Here is a 23353-nt window from a genome sequence, read left to right on the forward strand (position 1 = left end):
GTCGGTGGCTGACCCCCACCTTGCTATGCACCCCAATTTGAGATTTTTACTTAATGCAGAATTTGCTTGGGCCTGTCCCGCCCACAGCCATGACTCAGTCATGGGTACGGGATTGAAATAGACCAGGTGAGTGCCGCTAAGAGCAGTTCTACTATTTCATATGTGAGGCCGTTTGGCACATTTTATAAGAATATTTTAGTATAGGACTGCCTCAAAGAGATTTGCCGTGACGTGGCGGGGTAGCTCAAGAAATTGCAATTTTTTGCCAAAAATCTAAAATTTTAATAACAAGTACAGTTTGGAATTTTTAGTGCTGAAGTGCACATTTAGTGCTGGCTTTTTGTTTTTCGTCATTGAATTGGTCGGTGGCTGACCCCCACCTTGCTATGCACCCCAATTTGGGATGTATTCCACCTGTCTAGATTTTGGCGGTTGGTGGCTGTTCACATTCAGTCATCAGGCCCTATCCACAGGCTATTTACTTCATGCAGCATTTGATTGGACCTGTCCCGCCCACAGCCATGACTCAGTCATGGGTACGGGATTGAAATAGACCAGGTGAGTGCCGCTAAGAGCAGTTCTACTATTTCATATGTGAGGCCGTTTGGCACATTTTATAAAAATATTTTAGTATAGGACTGCCTCAAAGAGATTTGCCGTGACGTGGCGGGGTAGCTCAAGAAATTGCAATTTTTTGCCAAAAATCTAAAATTTTAATAACAAGTACAGTTTGGAATTTTTAGTGCTGAAGTGCACATTTAGTGCTGGCTTTTTGTTTTTCGTCATTGAATTGGTCGGTGGCTGACCCCCACCTTGCTATGCACCCCAATTTGGGATGTATTCCACCTGTCTAGATTTTGGCGGTTGGTGGCTGTTCACATTCAGTCATCAGGCCCTATCCACAGGCTATTTACTTCATGCAGCATTTGATTGGACCTGTCCCGCCCACAGCCATGACTCAGTCATGGGTACGGGATTGAAATAGACCAGGTGAGTGCTGCTAAGAGCAGTTCTACTATTCATATGTGAGGCCGTTTGGCACATTTTATAAAAATATTTTAGTATAGGATTGCCTCAAAGAGATTTGCCGTGACGTGGTGGGATAGCTCAAGAAATTGCAATTTTTTGCCAAAAATCTAAAATTTTAATAACAAGTACAGTTTGGAATTTTTAGTGCTGAAGTGCACATTTAGTGCTGGCTTTTTGTTTTTCGTCATTGAATTGGTCGGTGGCTGACCCCCACCTTGCTATGCACCCCAATTTGGGATGTATTCCACCTGTCTAGATTTTGGCGGTTGGTGGCTGTTCACATTCAGTCATCAGGCCCTAGCCACAGGCTATTTACTTCATGCAGCATTTGCTTGGACCTGTCCCGCCCACAGCCATGACTCAGTCATGGGTACGGGATTGAAATAGACCAGGTGAGTGCTGCTAAGAGCAGTTCTACTATTCATATGTGAGGCCGTTTGGCACATTTTATAAAAATATTTTAGTATAGGACTGCCTCAAAGAGATTTGCCGTGACGTGGTGGGATAGCTCAAGAAATTGCAATTTTTTGCCAAAAATCTAAAATTTTAATAACAAGTACAGTTTGGAATTTTTAGTGCTGAAGTGCACATTTAGTGCTGGCTTTTTGTTTTTCGTCATTGAATTGGTCAGTGGCTGATCCCCACCTTGCTATGCACCCCAATTTGGGATGTATTCCACCTGTCTAGATTTTGGCAGTTGGTGGCTGTTCACATTCAGTCATCAGGCCCTATCCACAGGCTATTTACTTCATACAGCATTTGCTTGGACCTTTCCCGCCCACAGCCATGACTCTGTCATGGGTACGGGATTGAAATAGACCAGGTGAGTGCTGCTAAGAGCAGTTCTACTACCGTGTTTTTCCAAAAATAAGACACCGTCTTATATTTTTTTTGCCCCCCAAAAAAGCGCTAGGGTTTATTTTTGGAGGAGGTCTTATTCTTGGAGAAACACGGTTGGGGGTAAGTTTACCCCCCAAAAAAGCAGACCCCCCACTTCCCAGGAGACTCATACTCACCAGACCAAGACGTCTGCGTGGTTCCCAGGTCCTTCTGTGATCTCCGGTCGGTGCTGCACACTGTCCTCCCCTGCTGCTAGCTGACATGCTGACACACACAGAAGATCCCAGACACACACAGCAGATCACACACACACACACACACACAGACACAGCAGATCACAGATATACACAGCAGATCACACACAGCAGATCGCAGATCACACACAGCAGATCGCAGGCACACACAGCTGATCACAGATACACACAGCCGATCACAGATGCACACAGCCGATCTCAGATACACACACAGCAGATCGCAGATATACACAGCAGATCACACACAGCAGATCGCAGGCACGCACAGCCATCCCAGATACACACATCCGATCACAGGCACACGCAGCCGATCACAGATACACACAGTAGTTCGCAGGCACGCACAGCCATCACAGATACACACATCCGATCGCAGGCACACACAGCCAATCACAGATACACACATCCGATCACAGGCACACACAGCCGATCACAGATACACACAGCCGATCACAGATACACACAGCCGATCACAGATACACACATCCGATCACAGGCACACACAGCCGATCACAGATACACACATCCGAACGCAGACACACACAGCCGATCGCAGAAAAACACAGCCGATCGCAGACACACACACACAGCCGATTGCAGATCACACACACACACACACATCACATCCAGCACTTACGGCAGCAGAGAATGAGAGCAAGTCACGTGTCTGGCCGCAGGTCCTGTTCGTCGCGCTGTACCGCACTGCCTCTCAGGATTCTCCCGGCGAGAAGAGATCGGTGTCACTGGATGAGGTGAGTGTGTATGCGATCCGATGTGTGTGCGATCCGATATTTGTGTGTGTGATTTTTTTGCGTGTGAGCCGATGTTTGTGTGTGCGATCTGATTATGTGTGCAATCTGACTGTGTGTGCGATCCGATGTTTGTGTGTGAGATCTGGTGTGTGTGTGTGTGTGTGTGAGATCTGATTGTGTGTGTGTGTGTGTGAGAGCTGATGTGTGCGGGTTTGTGATCTCTGCAGGTCCTGCCGCTCAGTGTCAGGTGAGTGTAATTGCCGGGTGCCGCTGTCTATAATGAAGTGTCCTGCAGTATCTGTATCTTTTTTAGCTGCACGGACCCTTCATTATTGATCCGGGACTAGGGCTTATTTTCGGGGGAGGGCTTATATTTAAGCCTTTCTTCGAAAATGCTGAAAATCCCTGCTAGGGCTTATTTTTGGGGGAGGTCTTATTTTTGGAAAAACACGGTATTTCATATGTGAGGCCGTCTGGCACATTTTATAAAAATGTTTTGGTGTCGGACTGCCCCAGAGAGATTTGCCGTGACGTGGCGGGGTAGCTCAAGAAATTGCAATTTTTTGCCAAAAATCTCAAATTTTTATAATAAGTACAGTTTGGAATTTTTAGTGCTGAAGTGCACATTTAGTGCTGGCTTTTTGTTTTTCTTCTCTAATCTGAGATACTCTTAGAAGTTTCCTTTATAATGAATTCCTCTCTTCTATCTTTGCAATCAGTGAATTCCAGTATTATTATCAAATAATGTATGATATCTAAAAATGTAAGCAATATTACTAGTTGTAGTTAATGAAAACACTTACTCATATGAGTACATTATAATACTTTGTTTTATTTGAAGAACAAAACACACTCTCGTTGTTTGATGGTCACCAGGCGGACTTGCATGTCCAAGATTCAATGTTTAACATTCATACTTGGTAGAAACATTTTGAGGTTTGTGCAAATTACAAAGGAATTTATCATGTACAAGTTGAATACACCAGATTATGCTTTGTACAAAAAAGTCCGTCAGAGGTGACTACACAAGCTTCCATGGACCCCATAGGTAAAGGTGCACAATATGAAATCATACTTGCTTTCTTTATTGGCACTGACATTTGAGAACATCTAACAATTTCACAATTTAACTTACATTATGTCATCCATTTAATGCCAGCTTTAAAAAAACTGAAAACACTGCGGCAATCATTAAATATACAGAACATTTCCCAAAAAAGTCTACACAGATGACTCATGGTAGTAATTACTTCCACAATGTAGAATTAGAAATGAAAAATAAAAATGCAAATCTGGTTAGTCATCATCTCTGCCCTAAGTGTTATATAGTAATATCATACACATGGTATACTCAGTAATGATTGAGCAATCGTTGTATATTGTGCTGAAGGGTGAAAACGTACGTCTTGTACACTCATGAAACTTTATCAAAACTCTATAAAACTCTCGTAGGTTCAGGCTGGTGCAGGGTGTAGCTCTGTACAGAGGTCCCACTGACCTTGCAGAGCCGCATACTATTCTAGTCACCCATGGTGGGTGGGCTGTCATTCCCTTACACAAAATTACTGTAAAAAAAACTGAATTTGACTCCAACATGTCAATAAAATCTGACATTATCATTATAGCTTTCATAGACTAATAATCTAAATGGGCTAGTGCACATGAAATCATCTCTAGCGGTCTTCCAGTCCTTACACAAAACTAGAGTGACTACAGACTTGTGATACATAGAGTGACTGTAGACTTCTGCATCCTGACAGTGTGCGCACTCTGACAGGAGTCACCAGTATTACCGGTGAGAGAGGTTGCTCACGAACCACAAGTATGTGATTTGCATACTTCTGGACACATTTCAACTGGAAGTTTCTAATCAGCATGAGGCCACATGTATATAAATCGCATACTTGCGCTCATGTGTTTCCTGCTGTCACCGGTGAATCCTGATAGCATGGGCACCGCACACTGTCAGGAATCTTTAATCTGCATTCAGATAGAGTAACTGCAGATTTTTTATCATAAGACCGGACAAACCTTTTTATGAGTGTGGGACAGTAGATAAACCAGAAACAATCCTGTCCCTGCCCTTTCAAGGGATTGTCCAGTTAATATACCTTTTACAATTGTAGTGTAAACTTCATTATAAAGTACTTCGCAATATATTGTCTTCATTTGTAAAATGCCACACCCTTGTTTAGTACCTTTTTTTTGGGCAAACAGCACGGAATTGAAACATTGCCATTAATGGAACGGAAAAAAACTATCATTAATCTTTAATCCTCAGCAAACCCAATAGTGTGTCCTAATGGATGCTACTAATGGAGGTTTGGTGTCACATGCTCGTCCATCAGTTTCCATATCTAGGACAGGATTGCCATGTTGGCAGCCCAAAACATTGTATTAAACAAAGGGGCTGCACTTTACAATAAGGATATTGGCATTTTATTAAACAATATAAGGCCCCTTTCAGACGTCCGTGTTTCAGGTATATGTTACATTCATTTTTAACACGGATGCGACACGTGCCCATGTCATTCTATGGTGTTACTCACACGGCCGTGTTTTCACACGGACCGTGTGACCCTGTGTGCACACTTGGAGACATGTCCGTTTTTTCTCCGGCAGCATGGGTGTTACACGGACCGCACACTGATGTGATCCGTGTGACATCAGTGTGACACGTACCGGAGAAAACACGGGTCTTTTAGATAAAAAGATTTTCTATATTCACCTGTATCCAGCGCTGTTTTCTTCGGCTCTGCTGACTCCTGCTTCTGATCCCCGCTCATTATATTCATTGATTATTCACTGCATTGCGGACCTAGAAGCCGAAGCATTGCGGGGACAGAATCACGGGGACAGCATCGCCGAGGACAGCATCGGCGACAGCCCCGCCAGTGACAGGTGAGTATCCAGCAAGCAGTATGTATGCAGTGACAACCAGGAGGTCATTGGAGTTCCCAATGAACTCTGATGAACCCGTGAAGTCACCGTGGTGACACCCGCTGTAGCGTGGGTGTTGCGGGGGTGTCATCAGGAGATCGCCAGAGTTCATTGTGCACTCCAATGACCTCCTGGACGTCACTGAACACACACTGTTTGCTGGATACTCACCTGTTACCGCTGTCCCCGCGATGCTCTGGCTTCCAGGTCCTCATTGCAGTGAATAATCAATGAATATAATGAGCGAGGATTAGAAGCAGGAGGCAACAGAGCTGAGGAAAACAGCGCTGGATACAGGTGAATATAGAAAATCTTTTTATTTAAAAGTCCCGTGTTTTCTCCGGTACGTGTCACACTGATGTCACATGTATGCAAACACAGATGTCACACGCGTGACACACGTATGACACACATATGACCATACCGATGCGTGTGACTTGTACCTGATTAAACGCGGACATCTGAAAGGGGCCTAACACTAAAGCCCATTTTCACACAACCGGCATTTCGCCAGATTGCCAAATCCGACGCACAGTGTAATACAGTACAATGGTATCGCGGCAGCCTCCAGTCACATGCTATCATGTGACTGGAGCTTGCCACGATGCTATTGTACAGTATTAACACTGTACTGGAGTGTGCCGGATCCAGCAATCTGGCGAAATGCCAGATGTGTGAAACGGCCCCAAGTGCCTTATAAAGTTGACAGCACATTTGTGAACATAATCCTAAAGTGGACTGTCATTTTAACTCAGGCTGTCAATTATCCCTCTTTCAGGTGACCTTTGACAGATCTCTAATGTGACAGAACAGAATTCTCATGGCTGGATCTTAACCCCTTTTTGCACCCGTTGATTTTTCCTTTTCATTTTCTCCTCTCCTTTTTCCAAGAGCCATAACTTTTTATTTTTCCATTAATATGAGGGCTTGCTTTTTGTGCAACGAGTTGTACTTTTGAATGAAACCATTAGTTTTACCATATACTGTACTGAACAACGTGAAAAAAAAAATCCAAGTGCAGTGAAATTGCAAAAAAAAGCAATTGCACAATTGTTTTTTGGGTTTTTTATTTATCATGTTCACTATTTGGTAAAACTCACCAGGCATTCTGATTCCCCAGGTCAGTACGAGTTCGTAGATACCAAACATAAAAAAAAAAAAAAAAAAAAAAAGAATAGCGCTTCTGTCACCAGTTTCCAAGACTCACAGCATTCTCATTTCTCGGTATCTGAGGCTCAGTGACAACTTATTTTTTGCGTCTTGAGCTGGGGTTTATAATAATATATTTTTTGTATAAATGGGTAAATGGGATGTTTTGATTTCTTGGTTTGCAGTTTATTGGAATGCTGTGGCGACCAAAAAAACCCGTAATGTTGGCGTTTGGTATTTTTTTCTTGCTATGAGGTGTACCAATCAGATTAATTGATATTATATTTTCATAGATCGGGCATTTGTTTTATTCTCAGAGGCAAATGGGGGCTGAGTTGAGCTTTTAGGATTTTTTAGTTTTTAATTTTTTTAAAACTTTTTCACTTTTACACTGATTTTACTATTTCCCCCTAGGGGATTTAATGACTGCACAGTCTGATTGCTTCTGATCAGACCGATGCTTCAGCATCACTCTGATCAGAAGAAATGCTGTGTTACTGTGAGTGCCGACACTCTGCTGGCATTCACAGTAAACATGTCATGGCAGCGACAGAAGCTATCAGCTAACACCGTGCTGCTACGCTAACGCATTGGGGCCTCATGATCACGTCCCAGGGCTGCTGATGGCGACAAAACAGCGCAATCCCCATAAATGCTTTAGATCACTCTGTCAGAGTTTGACACTGCAATCTAAGGGGTGATCCACCCATCCACCCGTGTCTGTTAGTAGGACATGTCTGCTGATTAGATCAGTAGACATGTATGGGGATGACCACGGGCTCATCAAGGGAGCTTGCATTAACGGGGGGAGGCGACCTAGGACATACATATATGTCCTAGAATGTGAAGACGTTATTATGGGTTTATTCAATAATATAAACCATTTTTGTTCTCTCAAGTCCTATAGTATAGCATGTGTGAAAATAGGTACTTCATCGATCCTGTGTAGGTGTTATGCTTGTAAATCACATTAAGGGGTGCAGTTTGCAGAACTGTCCTTGCCTAACAGGAAAGAAAAAATGAAAAATAGCCAACTCTGTATATACCTCTGAATATATATGGTATATTTATGAGATCATGGGTTTAGAAATGCCTGGAATTTATTTTCACTCTCCCTGGCCTTACATGATGATTTGGACAAGCCCTCAACTAATAGTAAATTGGGCTATGTAGCAGCCACATGGGTTATCTTTATAGTATGTATGTACTTGTATATCTGTATCAATCTCAGTGTACTAATTAAATTTCTGATCCAATAGATAATTAGGAAAATTTTGTAAACTTTACAAACATAATTATGAATTGATGGAAACAATAGGAGTAAATTCTTCAACGTGCTGACTAATGTACTCATACTGCTTGGATCAATTCATAATTTTGTTTGTAAAGTTTGCAAAGTTTTCCTAATTTTCCACCATTTCAAAAACTTTAATTCTCAGGAAGATCACTTTTAAAGCAATCTAAAAAATTGGAAGTGATTTAGTGAATGAAGCTTGTCATGCATCTTGTGAGATCCTCTGAGAAGTGCATCATTCATCAAGTCAAATATGACCAAATTATGTTTAGAAGCAAATGTGGTGATTAAGATGGTGATTGCTAGTCATTTATTGCAATCATTGAGAATAAACTGCAAATTGATTTTATGTTTACTGCCTCAAGATACGATAAGACAATCTGAGCAACAAAGATTTCTTACTTCCTAATAGTATTTAGATCTAACTTATTTGATATAATTTACATCTAAAAGAAAACTTTAAAATAATCAACTACCCCGATCTGTCATATTCCACTCGTAGCATTAACTGTAGAGAACTTAATATATACAGTGCCTTTAAAACGTTTTCATATCCAGTGAACTTTTCCACATTTTTACACATTACACCCTCAAACTTAAACAGTATTTTATTGGGATTGTATGTGATATACCAGAACATAGTAGCAAGTGTTTATGAAGTGAAAAGGAAATGATACATGGTTTTTTGCTAATTATAATTAGCAAAATAAAATAATTAATTTTAAAAATATATATCTGAAAATTGTGACGTGCATTTGTATTCAGCCTCCTATAGTCCGATACCCCTAAATAAAATCCTGAGTGATTAATTGCCTCCAGAAGTCACGTAATTAGTAAGTTGAATCCACCTGTGTGTAATTTATTTTCAGTATAACTACAGCTGTTTTGTGAAGCCCTCAGAGGTTTGTTTGGGAACATTAGGGATCAAGCAGTATTAGGAAAACCAAGGAATACACCAGACAGGTCAGTGATAAAGTTGCAGACAAAACTAAAGCAGGGTTAGGTTATAAAAAAAGTAGCCCAAGCTCTGAACATCTCACGGAGCACTGTTCAATCCTTCATTCAAAAATTGAAGGCGTATGACAACTACCAACCTACCAAGACATGGCTGTCCACTTAAACTGAAATCCCAAGCAAGGAGAGCACAAATTAAAGAAGCATCCAAAAGGCCCCTGGTTACTCTAGAAGAGTTGCAGAGATCCACAGCTAAGGTGGGAGAATCTATTCACAGGACAACTATTAGTCGTATACGTCACGAATCTGGCCCTTTATGGAAGAGTGGCAATAGGAATGACATTTTTTAAAGCAATCCATAAGAAGTCTCATTTGCGGTTTGCAAAAAGCTAGTGGAGGAGAGAGCTAGTATGTGAAAGAAGGTGCTTTAGTCAGATGTGATGAAAGGGTTAAATGCAAAACGCTACAGTATTAGAAGGCTAATACTGTATATCAATCACCCTGAAAACATCACCCCCTCTGTCAGACATGGTGATGTCAGCATCATGTTGGGGATGCTTTTCTTCAGCAGGGAGAGGGAAGCTGGTCAGAGTTGATGGGAAGATGTATGGAGCTACATACATGGTAATCCTGAAGGACAACCTGTTAGAGGCTGCAAAAGACTTGAGAGAGGGGCATAGGTTCACCTTCCAGCAGGATAATGACCCAAAATATACAACCAGAGCTTCCATGGAATTGTTTAAATCAAAGCATAGTCATGTATTTGAATGACTTAGACAACGTGCAGACCTAAATCCCATTGAGAATTTGTGTCAAGGTTTGGAGATTGTTGTTCACAGACGCTATCCATGCAGTGTCATTGAGCTAAAGCTATTTTGCAGTGAAGAATGGGCACAAATTTCAGCCTCTAGATGTGCAAAGCTGGTAGAGACATAGCCCAAAAGACTTGCAGCAATAATTGCAGTAAAAGGTGGTCCTACAAAGTATTGACTATGGGGTAGAGATGAGCGAACCTGAGGTTTGGTGTTCTGACTGAAAACAGACTTTACAAAAGAACAGAGTTTGAGTTCAGTGATCAGGTGCTTTATGTATGCAAACCACTCGCGCATCGCTGTGCTCAAGTACGCTCAGTGCTCAGCCCAGTGCAAGACGCTTGTCGTGTTTGATCGGCTCGCACTGGGGGCAACAACAGCATGATCAAATATTGCACCAAACAAAAAAATGAAAAAACCTCGTCTACCCGCCTTTGTAAATGATCTGTTTATGGCTGGCTGCATATGGGCGGACACCCGAACTACCCAATTAGTGACTTCCATTGGGATTTAGATCAAGTCTGGATTCAAAACCAAACTTTTTTAAAAGTCCAGCTGCACCCGCCGAATCGCACTTCCATTTTCCACTCATCTCTACTTAGGGGGGCAAATACAAATGCACCTCATAATTTTCAGGTTTATGGTTATAAAATATTTATATAGTAAGAAGTAAATGGCACTTCCTCCGTGCAGTTGTTAGTGAGCGTTGGGGTGCACTTCCGGTTCCAAGGTCATATGTTACAAGAAGTAAACAAGGAACTCCCAAAATTGGCTGCAACGTGTATTTATTCAATGTGCAAAAAAGAGAATGTTTTCGGTCCTACATGGCGGCTCCCATGTGGCGGTGGGTACCGCGCCTTTCATCCCACGCTGACTTCCACTCCACCAATGTGCTACCGAGGAAGGTCCATGTATGACCGAAAACGTTCTCTTTTTTGCACATTGTATAAATACACGTTGCAGCCAATTTTGGGAGTGCCTTGTTTACTTCTTATAAAATATTTATATAACCATGTATTTATTCATTAGCACTTTGTGTTGATATATCATATAAAATCCCCCCAAAATACATTTTTAACTATGTAACGTAAAAAAATGTGGAAAATTTCAGTTATTAACACTTTTTCAAGTAACTGTATAGTTTCTGAAGTACACATTGTATAAAATGGGGGTTCATCATTATATGAAATAATAATTTTATGGCAAATGTACATAATCTTTAGGAAGGTTCAAAAAAGGTAATCCAATGTAAAGATTATGATGCTAGTTTTGTCCACCAAAGATGGAATTTCTTTTCATTCTCTTTGGGTTCATTCCCACAGAGTTTCCTTTTAACTATCAAGTTCCTACAGACACGAGAGTCCTGCATAATTGCTGCCTAGTAGCAAAAAGCATGGGACCAACTGAGGCTGGACCTATTTTTGTTGCACATGGTAGCACTTCTAAGGAATAAATTAGCCTTGCTTTTAAGCAAAGTTAAATTTACTATCAGTGATGACATTTGGAAGCAGTAGAAGTAAAACTCTATAATGGGGTCGTATTGCCATCAATGTTGAAGTTAAACATTTCTTCTTACAGTTTGAAACCATCAACACAAGCACCCATACCCAAGATATCATACCTGCACTATGCAGATATGGTTAGATCCACTTCACATATAGCTCATACATTCTTGATCCTTTTTGGAGAAGTTAAGTTTTGTTGCTGTTTTTGATTCAAGCCAATCTAAACATGTACCGTGCAAACATGTTCAATTGTTTATGTCACCTGTCTACTATTGATGGTCTAGTCATCAAAAATTGTTAATTCTTTTGTAAGCCTGTCAAAAGCACAAATGTTTAGTATGTGTCTCCACAAAACACACCTATGGATTCTGGATTGTTTGTCTTCATATTTCTTTATATAAAGAGAGATGCCTACCTTTAATGTATAGATGAAGTTTGGTCTGCTAGCAGCCTAGTGTTCTATTGCCTCCTTGTTTGTTATTTTTCCTTTTGTGATTTTTTAGGTTTAGTTGTGGATAGAGCTGTTTTAACAGCCAAAACTGATGTTCAACATTAGCCTCAAAAAAGTTATTGACTCTTAGAAAACAACATAAAAGCTGCAGCACATGTGATAAAATAGCAAAATAAATTATACTCACCTCTTTCTTACTCTCGAGATTCAGCGCAGAAGCTCCAGTGAGGCACCTGGTCTTTCTTTACAAAGGACTGGGACATGATGTATTACTTCTGTTATGACTCCCATTGCTAAGAAGTGAGACCAGTAATATTGATCGAGACTGCTGAGGCCAATGATTGCCTATTGAGCTCATGTGCCAACTGCTTGTAAACAAAGAGTGGGCGAGCCACCGGATCACTAGAGCTTGATTTATTTTATTTACTTACTTTATCACATCTACTGCAGATTTGAATTTTTCTAGAATAACCCCTATAATTCTTATTCACTCTTTTTAATCAGCAGAAATTCTGGGTAAACATTAGCATTAATGTAAATTGTAAATAAGCTATTAGAAAAGGTCAAAAGGAGTGTGCCAACCATAATACAGTTTACTTAATTTTAATGACATTCTTGATGCCAAGTAGTGTGTGCATTATAGCTCTACATACATGCTAGATTTTACTACAGTAATGGTGTTGAGAAATTATTACATGAGAAATTATTAAATTCTGAAAATAAAAAGGTATAACAAACTGCAGAAAATGTCTGTAGAATTTATTCATTAGCAAAAGCTGAACCTGTAGGTCAAAACCACCAGTCAAATAGAAATTGTTTGCTTTTATAAACACTTAAATAAATGTTTATGCCCTTAAATAAGGTTAAATTTTATTTTAGCCAAACTGAACTCTACATTCTAAAAATTAAAATTTTGGATTTGGCTCTAAAATATTACTTAAAATGAGTGAAAAAGAAAAAAGAATGAAAAAATCAGAAGTCCGACACTTGTGCCAGCATAAATGGACTTCAATTAACAACTGAAAATACAAGTGCGCTTCATGCCAAACTATCATTTTACATCATAACAGCATTCTGAGAAAGTTTCTCGTAATGTTTTATAGCTCTATTATATCTGTAAATGGGAGTTCTCTTTTGACTGTTGGATTCATTTTGCTTTATAGGAAGGATCATGATTAGCTATGGGTTAGTGTCACAACATCAAATTCAAGGTAAGCTATACATTTTAAACTGTTGAGAACAATCACTTAAAATTCACTAAAAGTGGTCTACTAAAGGGCTGCTTCTCTCAAAAATGGGGGTAAACATTCAAAGGGTGTTTTAAATATATCACAAAGAAAACTCTGATCTAGATCAGGTGTGTTCTTCTCTATTGGGTGTTCTTGCATACTTGTCATCTGATTTATTATAGAAGATGGATCATCTTAGGGTACATATCACTGGTATTTTACTTTTCGTGTTTCTACCAGTCTGAAGAAACACATAATGAATACAAGTCACCAGTACACTCTATAATAAGACAACTTAAAGGGGTATTCTCAAGTTTGAAAGTTCTATCCTATTCTCTATGCGATGTGTTCGGCTAGTCTTCAGCACTTAACTTAGAGTGAATGGAGTGGCTGTGCATATGATCAAATTCTACTCCATTCAATCTGGGCTCTTTAGAGTTTTTGAGATCCATGGAGTCCCAAGGGTTGTATCCCCAAGCAATCAGTACATTATCCCCTATACTTTGCACAACTTCCAAACATGAGAATACCCTTTAAATGGAGATAAAATTCCTAGCTGGAAAGAATTTAGTTCAACAATTACTTTCTTTTAACATTTTCAAGTAGCTATAAAATGGGGGAATTTATCAAGTTGTAAATAGGAGTATACAAAAAAGTAGGGTGAAGCTGTTGAATTGTTAGAACTTCCCTTTCTCTGATACAGTCTAACGCCTCACAACCGCCATAAAGACCCTATAATATAGATTTATCCTGTTTCTTTTCACTTTAGAGGGGCTGTATAAGTTTTCATACAATGAGCTCTCTTTACCATTGAAAGCAATATAAACCAGAAAATAAAGCTCCAACCCCTATAATATATTATTAAATTAATTAACAAAAATATAAATTATGGTGAAAAAGTAACCCATTTACTGCCCTAGAAAGCCAAAGATAATAACGTAACACTATTCTTTACAGGATATACTCTGCTGGCATTATTGTGTATGAGGAGGTGTTCTGCTGGCACTCTTAGTAGGTGGCACTCTATTGGCACTTTTGATTGGAGGAACACTCTGCTGGCTTTGATGACACAATTAATTGGGGTCCTAAGATGGTGCTTATGGTGATTATCCAGGGCATTCAGGTTATTATTATATGATAGGATTATTTGTCTACTGTAAAGTGGCATTATTAATTAGTACGGTTGTGCAGTGTTCAATGTAATTTTCCAAATCCGCGTTCTCAGCTTGCAGTCAAATAAAAGATTATAGCAATACATAAGTACATGCAATGTCAACAGTAAACTTTAGTCTTTTCTTACAGCGTATAGGAATTGTAAAGGTTTATCAAAACTGGTCCTAATGTAATGGAGCACATGAGAATGGCCACTACACGGTGTATGGCGCCACTTTTTTAGCTGGAAGCATCAGGTTGGTGGGGTTGCTGGGTGTCAGACTCTCACTGATCTAATTTTTTATAAGCTTGGAAAACCCCTATAAGCAAAAAAGTTGAAGAACAGAAAGTGCAAAACGTAATCAGAAGAAAAAGTAAGACTCGAGTAAAGATCAGGCAGTGCTGGATTCCATGGATAACTTTTTCAATTATGTATATTGAGTCTTAGCAAATGTAGTTTATGTCTCTCGGGTGAAATCATCCTTTAATGCACAGCATCATCATATATATTAACATCTTAGATTTCATACATTGATTATATGACACTACCTAATATTTCATTGCACAGTATTAAACATAAACAAGCCGTTGTTGTGTTCTATTACAATTATTGCAAATCCTCATTATTCTGTACATTATTCTGATTTGTGAAGCATGATTTTGATGAATACATGTATTATCATGCCCCCAGGTTGAATGAATATACATAATATGACATTTACAGATTTTCTGTGATAGCTAGTCCTTTCTGGCCTAAGGGGCTAATGAGAATGGTGCTTATTTATGGGGCTGTAAAAGGCCTTTCTTGAGGTCCATGATCTTTCTATTGTACCTTCATATATCTCTGAATTTACACATAGGCAGTCTGTTTTTTAATTTAGCAAAATCTGAAGAAATTTTAAAAAAAACTGATGTCCTAATAGGCAGCGAATATACATAGGTGTTCTCCTATACAGAGATGTTCTTCCTTGGAATCAATGATTCTAGAGTAGGAGTCTTTTTTAGTGATGAGCAAGCATGCTCATTACTCAAATGAGCATTGGGGTGTTCGGGTACTTGCAGATCTGGGCCGAGTATCGCGAGTGCCCAGATGTTTCATCCATGAAACAATGATCACAACGCACAGGCTTGCTTCATTGCATGATGTATGCAGGCACCCCAGGGAAAGCCATTGGCAGTCTCTGAATGGCTCTCCCAGGGGGATACAATGTTCTCAGATATAGTGTGACCAAAAAAAACTCCACTGGAAAGGCTCTGTTTATGTCTGGCTGTATGTGGGTGGAGCCCGAACTACCCAATCATTGACTTTTCGTAATGATCATTACTCGCGTAAAGCTCGTCTGAGCGTCTGACCAGCTCGAATCGAGTAATGAGCATTCGAGCATTTTAGTGCTCGCCCATCACTAGTCTTATTTAGAATATACAGCAGACTGATTAGCTCAATTGGGGATCAGCATTTATTTCCAGTGGGTTAACATTAGCACTGTCTTTAAATCAAAACACTTAAGGATACTTATTATGCTAAATGCACCAAACATCTGGTGCTATTGTGCCAAAAACTGTATTTTATGATTTGCACCATTTATTATGTGCTTTAGACACTTTCTTTCCTTTCTCTAACAAAGGATGTGGCTTCACAGGAAAATGGTGTGCTTTAATTAGAAAAAGGGGCATAGTCCATATGTGACAACGTGTGACAAAAAAGTACCAAAATTGTTACAGAAATTTCTGGCACAAAGTAAGCCAAGTAATAGGTGTAAACTTAGGCTAGACAATATAAATGTGCCTAATTTATCAAACAGCATAAATCTTGATAAATATGGCACATTTTAGGGCTGTCAAGTCCACGTTTAAACCTATTTAGACAACCCTGCTAAATATGCCTGTATTGGTCATCATTTTTCCGTACTTATCTTTAAAAATTCATATTGATGGCTCAGTTATCGTGTCATACAGTCACACTGCTGAAAACATATCTAGTCCTAAATTCACCCTCTACCTTGCATTAAAGGGAATGTGTCAGCAGGTTTTTGCTATGTAATCGGACAGCACTGTGAGATAGGGACAGAGACCCTGATTACATCGATGTATCACTTAGTTTACTGGGTGCAGTTATTATAGAGTCACCAATTTTTAACTCTGCAGATCTAGCAGAGCTCAAATGTTATTGTTATACACAATAACTCCACCTACACCACAGCTTTCTGTGTACATTGTATAGTGACAAAAAGCTGCTAATCAGTGCTGCGGTTGTGATTGGACTAGGAGGCACAAGGCAGCTTGTCCTGTAGTGATAATCTCTTTGTGATAAGAAACTGTGGCAAAAGCCACAGTTCAGCAGGTAACACATCACCGTAATCAGGGTCTCTGCTTCTACATTATGGTGCTCTAAAATTACATAGTGAAATCCTGCTGACAGATTCACTTTAATAATAATTTGCCTATTATAATTAATGCAATGATATGTCCATACAAATCTACATGTTGTTGCTGGTTGTTTAATTTAATGGTGTAGAGTAGATGAAGACGAGCCAGACATTGTATTTCATTAACACAATTCCAGAACATTATCTAAATGAGGACACAACGTTACAATCTGTACACAAACATTTTCCATACGGGGTTTGCAGTGTTCTTTTTACAAGCACATTTTACTATATCATTTTAACATGAATTTAAACTAAATTACTGTCCCTCAAAATGTGTCATTAATAAATATAAGATTCTGAATTATTATTTTATTTATATATTTTAAATACTGCTTTTCTTTTTCATTTCACAAATAACTTATAACTTCATTTACATATAGTTTCCTTTATCAGAATTTAAGATTCTAGGAGGATAGAAAAACGTGGCGACTACCTTCCGAAAACCTGCCAATCTTGTCCATTGGATGCTTCTGGGCTTACATCACAGATTAATTCCCTTTGAATAAAGCGGAGCTGTAATAGCAGACATGGCCCATGGACATGAGTGGGACTGTTTATGGCAGCAGCTGTATTTTTCGAATTTAATGCCTTGTCAAGCCTCACCTTCCCTTCTCTGCCATTGTGCTGTATTTTATTACGCTGGTTCTCGTTGTCAGTTTTAATCAGACTGACAGATAATGGAGCAAAATCATTCAATGTGACTATAACGGTAAATAAGCAAAAATGTAAACATAATATAGATACCTTTATACCTAAAACTCATCTGATAAGTAAAAGAAAGAGCAACATTTCATGGTTTGCTAAATATTCCCATATTTTAACATATTTTTTTTAAAACAATGGTGAGCTTGTGCCTTGTATTGTGCAGGTATTACTGTATCAGCATATACCATAACCCAGTTCATCAGATGTACAGTTCAATGTGCAATGCCTATTGGCCGATTCATATAATTTATTCCTCTTGCATAGGCAAGTAATAAGAACACTGCAGTGTATACAAATAAGTTAGCATAGAATAAAAGATTCATTTATCATGTATACATCACAATTAGCAAACATGGTCAAAATGTGCATCTTCTCAGTTCATGGTTCCAAGCAGAAGGCACTACTCCAACATACCGAGGGATCTTCTAGTCAGCCATTTCTTACATCCAACACACTTTTCTCTTTAGATCATAGGCTGATGGTCCAAGGGTATCTTTGGAAGTCAAAATGGCAACTCATTTTGTTTTGGCATCCATTTTCATTCTTTGATGTTTTGTGCTTATTGTGTATTTTCAACCACCATTTTTCCACATAACATATGGTAATTTGCTGGATGCTTCTTTACTGTATAGAAATGGTGCATGACAGAATTAGAAACTTTCCACAAAGCTTCCAGGGAAAAGCCCTGTCCTTCCATTTCTTTGCAATGTGCCTTTGTACCAACCATCTTCCCGCTTCTTGTGAACAAATACAATGTCACCTTCTTTTAGTTCAATTTCTGCTTCACTTTGTGGTGGATAGGGTACAACAACTCGATATCTGAAATTGAGGATATTTAAGTTATACATCAGAAAATATATATCATTTATATATTTAAAATTATATATCAGAAAATAAATTTACAAATATTCAAACATACTGTTTGCCTTAAATATTTCTGACAGTAATTGGTAAGATGTCTATGCAGATTTGTGAACTATGATCTGAATATTTCATTTTAGTCTTAATAGAAATTAACTTATAAATGGAAACGTAAAAACATAAAATGCATACAAAAATTTAAAAATATTTCAAAAATCCCTCCCTTAATGACCGCAGGTCATAACATTACATCCTAAGGGGTACTTTGCACGCTGCAACATCGCAAGCCAACGCTGCGATGTCGAGTGCGATAGTCCCCACCCCCGTCGCAGCAGCGATATCTTGTGATTGCTGGCGTAGCGAACATTATCGCTACACCAGCTTCACATGCACTCACCTGTCCTGCGACGTCGCTCTGGCCGGCGATCCGCCTCCTTCCTAAGGGGGCGGTTCGTGCGGTGTCACAGCGACGTCACACGGCAGGCGGCCAATAGCAGCGGAGGGGCGGAGATGAGCAGGATGTAAACATCCCGCCCACCTCCTTCTTTCCGCATTGCAGCCGGGACGCAGGTAGATGTTCCTCGCTCCTGCGGCTTCACATACAGCGATGTGTGCTGCCGCAGGAACGAGGAACTACATCGTACCTGTCGCTGCACCGGCATTATGGAAATGTCGGACCCTACACCAATGATACGATAACGATGCTTTTGCGCTCGTTAATCGTATCAAAAAAGATTTGCACACTACGATATCGACTGCGACGCCGGATGTGCGTCACTTTCGATTTGTCCCCACCAACATCGCACCTGCGTTGTCGTAGTGTGGAAAGCCCCCCTAAGCCACCAAAGTGTAATCACCTGCGGCTGCTGTTGGCAGTCAGCGGTGATACGCGCACATATCAGCTGATTTCTACAGCTGACATGTGTGCCTCGCAGGCAAGAGTTGATCCGCGATCCACCCGTGCTTGTTAACCCCTTAACACTAGAACTACTGGACTCGTGACACCTATATAGAAATACATGGTGCAAAGTAGTCAAAATGACTACCTCAGTAGTTCTAGTGTTAAATAGTGTTGTCAAAATGTGACAGCGCAATTTAAATGCCAGTCATGGTAAATCTTCACTCACCCGGCTCCATCGGTGGTGCCATGACGTGATCACTGTGAGCCGATGGCTGCCATAGTAGCACAGGGTCATGTGATGACTCAAGTAGCTCACATGACTCACTTCCTGTTTCACCTGGCTGAGTGCTACTTGTAACAAGAGGTGAGTATTTCTGGCGATTTCAGCTGTGTAGCTGTGATCAACAGAAATGAATATATATATATATATATACACACACATTTGGTATCACCGCGTTCAGAAATGCCTGATCAATCAAAATATAAAATCAATTAATCTGATCAGTAAACGGTGTAGTGGCAAAAAATCCAAATGCCAAAATGACTCTTTTTGGGCCCAGCAAATTTTGCGCAAAATGCAATAACAGCCAATCAAAACGTAGTATCTGTGCAAAAATGATACCGTTAAATACATCAGCTCGAGACGGAAATAAGCCATCACTGAGCCATAGATCCCGAAAAATGAGAACATTATGGGTCGTGGAAAATGGCGAAAAGAGTGCTTCACTTTTTTTGGACAAATTTCTGATTTTTTTTTAACCCTTTAGATAAAAGTAAACCTAAACATGTTTGGTGTCTACAAACTCATACCGAACTGAGACACCACACCCACACATCAGATTTACCATATAGTGAACACAGTGAATAAAATATCTCAAAAACAATCATGCAATTGCACTTTATTTTGCAATTTTTCCGCACTTTTCTTGCCGTTTTTCAGTACTCTATATGGTAAGACTTATGGTTTAATTTAACAGTAAAACTTCACCAAAAAAACAAGCCCTTATATTACAAGACTGACAAAAAAGATAAAAAAGTTACAGCTCTCAAAAGAAGGGGCGGAAAAAAAAACAAAAAAAAAACAGCCGGGGGTGAAGGGGTTAATTTTTTTTTTTGCTTTTTCTTTTCAAAGCTATTTAAATGTCAACCATGTCTCAGGAGATCAACCATGTTTCCCCTGCTTCACTTTGAGTCTGGCTATGAGATGACTAGCTGCATCAGAAGTTCCCTGCTCTGCAGTTTGACTTCAGCCAGGCATCAGCCAAAGATGAAAGTGATAGAAAAATGAAAAAGATAAAGAGTGTCCGCTAAAGGATTTCCACAAGACTGACTAGTTCAGGCTCATGCATAATATATATCAAAATAAAAAACAGTGAGGGATACTACATTTCTTGTTTCATTTAAACACTCATCTCTAGATTTACTAAGCCTTTATATTGATTATTGCCACTTGTAAACCTACATCATGTCCCCCAATACAATCTGATGGATTTTTCATTAAAACTAAAGAATTTGTGCAGCTGGCCAGCAAGACTAGGAGCAGATAACAATTTGACCCTGTAAAGCAGGGGTGGGGAACCTCCGGCCCGCGGGCGGCTTGCAGCCCACCATGTCCTTCTCTGCGGTCCCCAGGCAGATTCCAGGGGGTGGCAGTGCTCGAGCCACCACTGCTGTCTTGCGGGCCGCCGGCCCTTTGAATCCCCACATGCTCTGCTTGTGGCCAGTGCCAGCAAGCTCTGGACTTACTTTATGGGTGGGTTTAGCGCTCTGCGCTTCTGTCCCACAGCAGCTTCACAGATTCTAGCAGTGTGTGCCCGCCCCTCTGATCTCCAGAGCGGAGTGCCCGCCCCCTGCCCTCTGAAGCGGTGTGCCTGCCCACCTGCCCTCCGGAGCGGTGTGCCCGCCCCCCTACCCTCTGCTGCTGTGTCGAGCGCCCGCCCTCTGCTGCCGTGTGGCTCTTGCAGTGCTTTCCGGCCTCCTCCCACCAGAGTTACGTGCAACCCTCAATGCTTTGTGCCCAATGCCGTGTATCACCCCAGGTTTGTGTGTCCCTCCTACCCTCCATCATGGATCAGGACTAAGAGCGTCTAATCGCTCGAAACGCGTACCATCTCCATATCTTTGTCCTCATAGGGATTTTATTTCCCAGGATGTGATTCTCCATCTTCATTTTAATGTTTTTTCAATAAAGAAATTTTTTTTACATAACTATTGGACGTGGATGCTGGAATCCTTCTTCCCTCCTTGGAATCCACAGCCTGGCCGGCTTTCTGTTCCCGTGCACCTGTCCTTCAATTGGGTCTCCATCAGACTGGGTGAGCTGAACATTTTCTTCCTTCCTTGATTTCACCTGTCTGCAGAGTACTGGGACACGTCGGATCGCTCCAGGACCTGCCAATGATCAGCTGCTGCGGTCACCTGACAGCATCAGCTGATTGTATATGTCCAGTGGTGAGGCCAGCTTTTTACCGCCCAGCCGGTTTAAACGATCATGCTGTCAGGTGATTACCGGCAGCTCCTGCAGCGATCAGACGGGAGACTGCAGAGAGGTGTGTATAGTTTTTTTTTCTACTGATGCATCAGCTGATTGTACAAAAGCTGTTTATACAATCAACTGATGTATCATGTGATTCAGGTCCTTTAACCTGACACATCATCTGATCGCTTTGCCTTCTGGTAAACCGATCAGATGATATTGGGTTCCGATTGGACATCGCGGGACCCTCGTCCCTGGACTACGGCGGAGGGGGGGCTCTTTAGTTCAATAAAGATGGAGTCACTAATTATGTTGTGTTTTATTTCTAATAAAAATCTTTTTCTCTGTGTTGTGTTTTTTTTTTAACTTTACTAGAAATTCATGGTGGCCATGTCTAATATTGGCGTGACACAAAGAATTTCAGGCTTAGGGCCAGCTGATAATACACAGCTAGCCCTCACCCCATTATTACCCAACGAGCCACCCGGCACCAGGGCCACTGGAAAAGTTGGATACAGCACCAGAAGATAGCGCTTCTATGAACACGCCATTTTCTGGGGAGGCTGCGGACTGCAATTCGCAGCAGGGGGGCCCAGAAAGCTTGGGCCAACCTGCGCTGCGGATTCCAATCCTCAACTGCCTAGTTGTACCGGGCTGGAACACAAAAATTGGGCGAAGCTCACATCGTTTTTTTTAATTATTTCATGAAATTCATGAAATTAAAAAAAGGGCTTGCCTATATTTTTGGTTCCCAGCTTGGTACAAATAGGCAGCTGAGGGTTGGGGGCAATCCGTATCTGCCTGCTGTACCTGGCTGGCATACAAAAATATGGCAAAGCCCAAGTTTTTTTTTTTAAAATCATTAAAAAATAAAAGAAAAGGGGTAAAAATAACAAATGCGTGGGATACCGCTGCATTTTCTATTGCTAGCTAAAGGTAACCCAAGCAGCTACTGGCTGCTAATCCCCAATGCTTGGTGTTATCTTCACTGGCAATGGAAAACCCAGGGAAGCCCTTTTTTTAAGTTTTTTCCAAAAAACTAAAAAAAAAAAAAATGACGTAGGCTTCGCCATATTTTTGTATGATAGCCAGGAACAGCAGGCAGGAACGGGGTGCCACCCAACTGAATTTCATGAAATAATTAAAAAAAAATGACGTGGGCTTTGCCCAATTTGTGTGTCCAGCCAGGCACAACTAGGCAGCTGGTGATTGGAGTCCACAGCGTTGGTTGGCCCAAGCTTTCTGGGCCCCCCTCGCTGCGAATTGCAGTCTGCAGCCGCCCCAGAAAACGGCGCTTTCATAAAAGCGCCGTCTTCTGGCGCTGTATCCAACTCTTCCAGCGGCCCTGGTGCTGGGTGGCACACTGGGTAATAAGGGGTTAATACCAGCTTTGTTTTACCAGCTGGTATTAGGCCTGAGTTTCTTAATGTCAGGCCAAGTTTGACCCAGCCATTAAGAATCTCCAATAAAGGGTTAAAAACATACTTTATTATAAATAAATACACAGACACACTTAGGAACTCCATCTTTATTATTCCCTATCACCACTCCACGATCCTGGTCTTCTGTTTTCTTCCACACATGCAGCTCTGCTATATTACACAGCACAGGGAGGAAGAA

The 23353-nt window shown here is 40.6% G+C and overlaps 1 protein-coding gene across 2 annotated transcripts in view; it reads right to left on the reverse strand.

Annotated features, from left to right (window-relative positions):
• Window positions 1-11003: 11003 nt before the first annotated feature.
• The window catches only part of SH3RF3 (SH3 domain containing ring finger 3), a 658302-nt gene continuing 645952 nt past the window's right edge, over window positions 11004-23353 (reverse strand). For both annotated transcript variants that reach the window (XM_075336430.1, XM_075336429.1), the window contains one exon: window positions 11004-18314. In XM_075336430.1, coding sequence (XP_075192545.1) covers window positions 18146-18314 — 169 coding nt within the window. In that variant the 3' untranslated portion in view covers window positions 11004-18145. The remainder of the gene's footprint in view (window positions 18315-23353) is intronic.

This window comes from Anomaloglossus baeobatrachus, chromosome 2 (assembly GCF_048569485.1).
Source record: "Anomaloglossus baeobatrachus isolate aAnoBae1 chromosome 2, aAnoBae1.hap1, whole genome shotgun sequence".
Classification (NCBI taxonomy): Eukaryota; Metazoa; Chordata; class Amphibia; order Anura; family Aromobatidae; genus Anomaloglossus; species Anomaloglossus baeobatrachus.